Source organism: Haliaeetus albicilla, chromosome Z, assembly GCF_947461875.1.
Source record: "Haliaeetus albicilla chromosome Z, bHalAlb1.1, whole genome shotgun sequence".
Taxonomy (NCBI): Eukaryota; Metazoa; Chordata; class Aves; order Accipitriformes; family Accipitridae; genus Haliaeetus; species Haliaeetus albicilla.
Genome location: NC_091516.1, coordinates 43,079,304 through 43,087,257, shown reverse-complemented (window position 1 = coordinate 43,087,257; position 7,954 = coordinate 43,079,304). Strand labels below are relative to the sequence as shown.

The following is a 7,954-nucleotide window of genomic DNA, read 5'->3' as shown; positions in this document are numbered from 1 at the left end:
AGTTCAACATAGACTTCAGGAGATGGGTGTTGTATTTTGCAAAATGCTGTGTGCCCTCTATGCATTTATTTTTTAGGACTCATAAGGACTCAGGGCCAGTTCTTTTAAAGACATCTGAAGATCCTCCCCGGTGTTCCAGGCACTCACCACAAGCAGAGCCAAAGTCCCAGATCCTACAGCAAAATCTTCACATGGCCACAGATCAGCAGACCCGCGTGCCCCAATCCTCAGGAGCCAGGGACAGCCTGGGAAGGGTAAGAGCTGAAGATGACTCCGGGTGGCATGCGCAGCCACCTGCTCCTGGAGGGACACAAGAAGGTTGGTCCTACCCCCACAGCCAAGGCTACAACCCAGCAAGGGGATCAGGTGGCCGCAGGTCAGCCAGCCCTGGACTACCAGGATTGCCGTGTTCCCTCACACAAAAGTACTTCACAAGCCCCTTGTGAACAAGAGGGAGGGGGCAAAATTCCCTTGTCTGTGTGGCCCCCAGGGGCAGCATGACAAGTCCCGTTGGAGCCCCTGATACTTTTGGACGGTGCCACTGGAGAGGGCTGGACTCACCAAGGGCCCGTGCGAGGCCACTGCCCCACAGAAGGCCCAGAAGCCTCTCTCAGAGAGGAGCAGCTCCTGCAGCGGAGTCCCGTGACGCAGGGTGCTGGCCCTGCTTTGGGAGGTGCCGATGGGGCCCGCCCTGATGGAACAGAGGGAGCAGGATTGCATCCCTGGTGAAGACTGAACACCGGATCATGCCCCACGCACACCTCCCGCCACCCACAGGTGCATTGGCCCTGTTGGAAAGGGAAGAGAAAACGGCTTGGAAAACGGCTTTCTCTCCCTCGCTTGCTCCCCTGAATGCTAATCACAGTGGCGCCAGCTAAAAATACCCAGCAAGGCTGGCGTGCGCACGGCAGAAGGGGAAAATGGGGGAGCTGGAGGCTCCAGCTTCTGGGAAGGAAAAGGGACAGGCGACAAGAGCCTTCCCCAACCCCCCCTCGCCGTCCGGCGCCCTGCTGCCGGCAGAGGCACGGTCCCCCTGCTCTCCACGCTCCGAGCCTGACATTCCCACCTCTCCTTCGGGAGGCCGCCCCGGGTGCTCCCCGCGGAGCGGCCAAGCCACCCGGGGCCGGGGCCGGGGCCGGGGCCGGTGGCGGCGGCCCCCCAAGAGCGGCTTCCGCCCGCCTGTGCTGCAAGCGGTCCCGGACGGGGCGTCCCGGGGACGCCGCTGCGGGCACTTGGCCCCCCAGCCCTGCCGGCCACGGAGCACGGTGCGTGGCCCTGCGGGGAGCAATCCCACCGGGGGTCGCCGGCAGAGCACGGAACAAAGAGGGGTGCTGGGGACCGCCGCCTCCGCGGGCGCGGAGGGCTGGCGCCGCTCAGCGCGGCTCGGAGGGCTCGGTCCGCTGCATCAGAGCCGCCGACACACCGCAACGCAGTCACAGGGCTGCACGGCGGCCCGCCGGCTTCCTGCAAGAGCAAGCGCTAAAAAATAAAATTAAGAGAGGACGCGAGCCCGGAGTCAAGCGGCAGCCCTCCGCATCGGAATCGGCGGGGAGGGGGGAGGGTGCAAGCCCCCGCCGACCCCTGCCCTAGCTGCGCGTCCCTCGCCGTTCTCCCCGGCCGGGAGCCGGCCGGAGGGCGGGCTGCGGCCCCCCCGCGCCCCCCGTGCCACGTAAGGGGGTGGAGGGCGGGGAGGCCGGCCTCGCCGCCCCCGGGCCGAGCCGGGGGTCGCACTCTCCCCCCACCGCTGTCACCCGCGGCGGGCCGGCGGGCCGCCCCCCGTCCCCCCGCCCGCCGCGGCTCCCATCCATAATTAATCGCCTCTCCGCAGCCGCCGCGATAAGAGAGGGCGGGCGGGGACGAGGAGGCGGCGGCGGCCGGGAGGCGTGGGGGGGGGGGAGAGCGTGTGCGCTCGCCGCGCCCGGCTCACTGCGGCCGGCGGCTGCCTGCCGTGCGGAGCGGAGCGGAGCAGAGCCCAGCCGCCCCGTCGGGGAGCGCCGCGCTCGCATGGCCGCGCCGCGCCGCGCCGCCGCCGCCGCCGCGGGGCCGGAGGGGGCCGCGGGAGGAGGATGAGGCGGGCGGCGGGGCGGCGGCGGCGGCGGCGGCGCGGAGGATGAAGTGGAGCGTGCGGGGAGCCTGCGCCGCTCTCTCCAGCTGCCTCCTGCTCGCCTGCGCCCTCAGCGCCGCCGCCGTGGGCCTCAAGTGCTTCTCGCTGGGCTCCGAGCTTAAGGGCGAGCCCTTCCGCCTGGGCACCGCTGCCGGCGCCTTCTACTCGGGGCTGCTACTGGCCGCCGGCCTCTCGCTGCTCGCCGCCGCGCTGCTCTGCTGCCGCCCGCCCGACGAGGCGCCCGCGGCGCCGGCGGCGGCCTCGGACCCGACCCCAGCCTCGCCCCTGGGCCCGGCCGGGGACCCGGACCCGACGGGCGGCGGCCCCGGCGGGGGGGAGGCGGCGGCCGCTCCGTCGGGGCCGGTGGAGAAGGCACCGCCCGGGGGTCGGCAGAACTTCCTGCTGCTGGGGGTGCTGGTGTTCATGCTGGGCGTGCTGAGCGCCTTCGCCGGCGCCGTCATCGACGGCGACACCGTGTCGCTGGTGGAGAGGAAGTACTCGCACTACTGCTTGCTGCAGCCCGGCGGCGCGGCCCGCCCGCGGAGCGGCCCCGCGGCCCCCGACGGCTCCGCCGCGGCGCTCCGCTGCCAGAAGCTGCGGGACTATCAGCAAGGCTTGGTGCTCTCCACCGTCTTCAACGCGCTGGAGTGCCTCCTGGGCCTGCTCAACCTGCTCCTCGTCAAGAACTACAAGGCCTCGCAGCAGCGCGGGCGGCGGCGGCGGCGGCGGAGAGCGGCCCCGGCGGCGGCGGCGGCGGCGGGCGGGCGGCGACGGCGGCGGCGCGGCGGACCCGGCGGCGGCGGCGGCGGCGGCGGCGGCGGCGGCGGCGGGCGGCGGGCGCCGCGCCACAGCCAGGGCTCCCTCTTCTCCGGCGGCGAGCCCGAGCTCAGCCCCGGGGATTGCCCCTTCCAGGCCGTCTCCTACATCAACGTGGGCGTCTTCCACGTCTTCGACGAGGCCGGCGTGGAGGTGCACTGCGGCGGGCATCCCTCCGTCGAGCTGCCCGGCTACTCGCCTATGGACCCCGAGCTCAACGCCTCCTACCCCTACTGCTACCCGCTGCCCAGCGAGCAGCCCCCCGCCTACGAGGAGATCTACCCCGGGGAGCCCTGCGCTCACAGCACCTAGCGCCAACAGCCGGCGGGACGCCTGGCTCCCTGCCCGGCCCCCGGCCCGCCGTGACAGCCGGGAGCGGGACCAGGCGCCGGACCGGGACCGGGACCGCCAGCGCCTCGCAGCCGCAGGGCTCGGGGGCAGCCCTCGCACCACCGACGGCATGGCCCCGCCGCCGCGGGTGCAGCGGGCCGCGGGCGGGGCGCCGCCGTGCCTCTGGCTCTGCGGAAGCTTCTCCTCCCTCCCTCCCTGCTTTCCCCTTCCTTTCCCCCCTTTCTTCCCTCCCTCCCACCAACGGTCCGTCCGTCCGTCTGTCCCTCCGCCGGCGGCAGAATTTTACAAAGGCTGCGCAAGAAACGCCTGAGGGTTGGTTCCTCCCGCCGCCTCTCCTCGGTAGCCAAGTTTAGTTCCCTTCAAGTAATTCATCAGTCTCCAGCTTTAGCAGTCCAGAGTTACCCATTTATGATAACCAGCCAGTGTAAGGAAAAGGTGTCATGAAGCTTCTTTACCTCTCAAAAGAGCTAAATTTCTAAACAACGCAGAGACATTTGTGTCACGTTTACTAGAGGTGTATTGGGGATCTTTAACGTTTACACTACTCCTTGGGAGAATTGAGTTCTGTTTTAAGATTTAGTGAGTTAAAACATTCGTTGGTCTTGTAAGATGCACATTGAGAAAAACCTGCACTTTGAAAAAGAAACAGGAAAAAAATCAACGTTTTTGTACACTAACGTGCCTGCTTTTGTTGATAACTTCTTACTGTAAAAGCTTTCAGAAGTCTATAGTGAAAATGTTTGGTAAATTCACTGCAGTTTAAAATTGATGATTAGTTCCTTTACTAAAACAACTGAGATGTTGCTAGGATATGGCAGTTAAAAGAAAGTCCAAATGTCATACACATTCCTTTTTGTAAACAGGTTCTGTGTTTTTAATGCCAGGCAGGATTTCTTTTTGTTTTACACAGGTGAAGGGTTTAATTCTATTTTGTACAACTACATGGTTTACCTTGTAAAGAGTTCCATTTTACCTGTTACAGTTCATCAATCTGGTAAGCTTGAATATTAAAAGATTTATTTGAAATATATATATATTGTAAAACAGCCTTAACTGGTGCAGTGGTCACAGTTTTAAAGGGGAAAAAAATGATAAACCATCTTGGAAGACATCTTCCAAATGTGTTTTCAAAACAGTATGTATACTCCTATTACAAAGCAAGAATTTTCTTTTGTGTTTAAAAAAAAAAAAAGAGGCCACTAATTCCTGAAGGGGGGGGGGGGGGAGACAACAAGGGGATTGTATGCTGTTAACTCTTTCTGAACTTAGAGGTATTAAAAAGGCTTTCTTCAAAGAGAACTGCTAAATCCTCCTTTTGGATTCCGTTGTGGAATGCTAGTACCAGATAGTTTAAGAAAGTGCTAATTAAAGAGAAGCAGGTATGGCATATTTTAGTACCTCATTCAAGAACAGGTAAAGGCTTAATTTCATGTGGCACAAAGAACCAAAAAGCAACTCTTCAGATTGCATTTGGTTCAGTATCCCCTCCCCCAGTTATGGCATACTGAAATGAAATGTTACAAAATAACCTTTCTGTTAATCCTGTGTTTGGAGCCTACTGCATAATGCCAGTCTATCAGCTACCCAGAGAGAGAGAGAGAGAGAGTTAAGGGAATGCAAAGTTACAGTGTATTTCTGTGGTTGATGGAAAATTATTTTTAAATTTCTAGCTGCAGAGGGACTGACGTAATTTACAGCCTTAGAATTGGAGGGAGGAGATTTTAGCCTGAAAATATTGAAATCTCTCTGCACTGTTTTGTTTTCTAAAGTGTTTTGACTTGCACACTTTGTATAATCTAAAATGCAGAATGCCTGAGAAGTCTTAAAATTGCAAACTGATGTCTGTGAAGCTCACAATTAAAGCTCTAATCTAGAGAAGACAGTTAAAAGCAGCAGTTGCCAATTTGCCAAGTAGTTCCAAATAGCAGAAATTTAAAATACAGCTCTTTTTGGCCCGCAGATTTCCTTGTGCGGAATGCCAGCCTAAAACACATGTCCTAGCTAAGTCCCGTTTTAGTACGGAAGATTGGTTTTATGCTGGCTCTTTGCAGATGCACCTCCTTAACCCCTTAGGGGAAGTGATTGGGAAGTCCTGTAGTCTTTACCTATAATACTAATTTAGGCACAAAACCAATCCCATAACATACTGTATTGCTCATACAGCCAAGATTTTGCAAAATGAGTAACTAAAGCAAGGAGGCTAAATCCTTATGTAGGTGTCCAATTAGATGAGTTTATGAGACAGCATAGTACTCTGTACTGGATTAAATGGGAACTGCTAGGCTGCAGGGTGATTTTGAGAAACAGACCAGCTAGGTGCCTAAATACAGATGCAGAAGTGTAGTAATAGTTGTTGGCTTTAAAAAAATTGGCTATATACATTGTAGTTCATGGACGTTGTATCTTAGTTTTACTTAAGGAATTGATTTTTGACATAAAAAGACAGTATTTTACTTGAGACAACTATTTTAGGAATTATGAACTCGACAATTCTGAAACTCCAGATGTTCCAAAGATCAGTGCTCAGGGAAATAAATGGAAAGTCAAGAAAGCTACCTATTATACTCAATTGTTTAAATGTGAGAAATTTTAAACTATGAATTTTTAAGATTGTTAAATTCATAACTTTTTTTTTGTCTGTGTGTGTGTACGTACACGCATGTGTAAGTGTGTTTGTGTTTTATTTAAGTCTGTTCAGAATACCATTGAATTAGGATATTTATTTGTGGCTCAGTTTTAGTTCCCGAATTCCTACTTTTCTTCATTTGGGCTTTTATCCCCTGTAATAGTTTAATTTAGTGGTGGACAGATTGCCAGAATAACGTCCAAGCTGGACTCCCACAGAAGCCAGTAGGCGTCATTTCATTGACTTCATTGGGTCTGGGCATAAATGATATGTAACACCTACTCTAAATAATCTTTAAAGTAATATTGATCTTCTGGCATGACAGGATGCAGCAGTGGCATATTATTTCTCAGTTATTTATTATTTGTATGGACAGCAGTATTAAGGGAGGTCACCTATGGTATTACACATGGTTTTTAAAAAATAGGAAAAAAAAAAATTGGCAGCCAAATTGACCAAACAAGCCATGTTTTCTTAAAGATGGTATACAAGTGTTTCAGGTATCTGGTGACTAACTTTTCTGATAAAACACCACATGTATTTATTTCTCAGTGAGAAGAAACTTATAAATATAGGATACAAGATGAAGCTTCACAAGCATGATTGCAGTGTTGTGAAGCCATTTTTAGTAAACCTGAATCATCACTCTATCTTCTGAGCAATAATGTTAGAGTGTATAAACTGTACTGTGCCGAAATTGAAAATAGGCTAGTGTGGGAAGCATCAGAGCATACATTAATTACCTGAGAGGACTCATACTGTCCATTTATTTTCCATTCCCTGTCACGTGATTGTCGAGGTGAATGCAAGCCTGATCGATTCATGTCACTGGAGGACGTTAACTGCAAGGCTTTTGCCTTAAGTAGCAGAACCAGGGGGAATGGAAGAGAATCGTGTATGTGCTGTCAAATCTCCATTTTGCTTAGCTGAAGTAACGACAAGACTGCTTTTTGTCCCATGGCTTTTTTTAATTTGCTTACAGCTTTACTCGCATCTGTTCCAAGGGAGAGAAGAATAGACACAATACTGCTGTTTTGGTCACAGTGAAGGAAGTACTGACTTGGTAGCAGACTACTCCCAGCTTTCCTGTCCCTTCTGCAGGTAATAGTGGCTAGTCAAGGGATGAAACAGTGGAAAATCAAGTCTTCTGTCTTTGATGCGACAGGATTTGCCTTTATGTGGAAAAAATGTATTCCCACCAGCCTATTAGCAATTCACATGAATTATTTTCACACTCCAACATCCTTGCTTAAATCTGTTACTTATACTTTGCATTGTAATTGACAGACAGAATATATGTGAATCTAAAAACAGGAAAAAATGATGTTAGAGGGAAATTGTATGGAAGTAGTACGGATTTTACTCAAAAGTTTGATTTCACTGTAGGACTTCTTTGGTTCACCAAAAAGCGCTATGGTGGCTGGTATAACTTAGATATATTTCAGACATACTGTTTAATCATCAGAAAAGGTTTCTGAATGTTCACATGAGAACGGCAATCTGTTTCTGCTTTTGGACATAGTACATATGAAAACCTTTTCTTCATTTTGCCATTTAATCCAAGATTGATCCTCAAGAAAATGTCAGTAATTGATCTTGTAATTTTAGGATCAATAAAATACGTTTTAAAGCACAGCATATCCTATAAGAAAAGCCTAATGTTCTTCATTTTGTATTCTTCATTGTCTTAGATGAATGTTTAACAGTACAACTGAAACTAGGGATTTAATTACCACTTTCATTACAAAAACATGTTTTTCAGGGACTTACAACTTGTACAAGTGGAACCCTGACATAAAATTCCAGGTTTTACCATGAAGTCAAGTCTGTTTCTGTAAGTTAGATATTTCTGGGTTACAGGATGTTCCAGTACTTTAGATAAATTCCACTGGTAAAAATCTAGATCTGTTAATTTCATATGGTGGCACTGTTCAAGTATGCTAAAGTCACCTCTCCTTAATACAGGCTCATATTTCCAATTAAAATGTGTGGAGGTAAGATTGAATTCCTTATGGTCAGTGCCCAGTTTTTAAATTTCTTGATTATCTCTCAGTACT

At 52.4% G+C, this 7,954-nt stretch overlaps 1 protein-coding gene across 1 annotated transcript; it reads left to right on the top strand.

Annotated features, from left to right (window-relative positions):
* Positions 1-813: 813 nt before the first annotated feature.
* On the top strand, positions 814-7,535 carry TMEM271 (transmembrane protein 271). The gene has a single exon (XM_069777530.1). The coding sequence runs from the start codon at positions 2,111-2,113 to the stop codon at positions 3,230-3,232; it is 1,122 nt and encodes a 373-aa protein (XP_069633631.1). The 5' UTR covers positions 814-2,110; the 3' UTR covers positions 3,233-7,535.
* The last annotated feature ends 419 nt before the right edge of the window (positions 7,536-7,954 follow it).

Excerpts from the sequence above, each read along its gene's own strand:
- TMEM271 (XM_069777530.1), top strand. The coding sequence starts at position 2,111 with ATGAAGTGGAGCGTGCGGGGAGCCTGCGCCGCTCTCTCCAGCTGCCTC.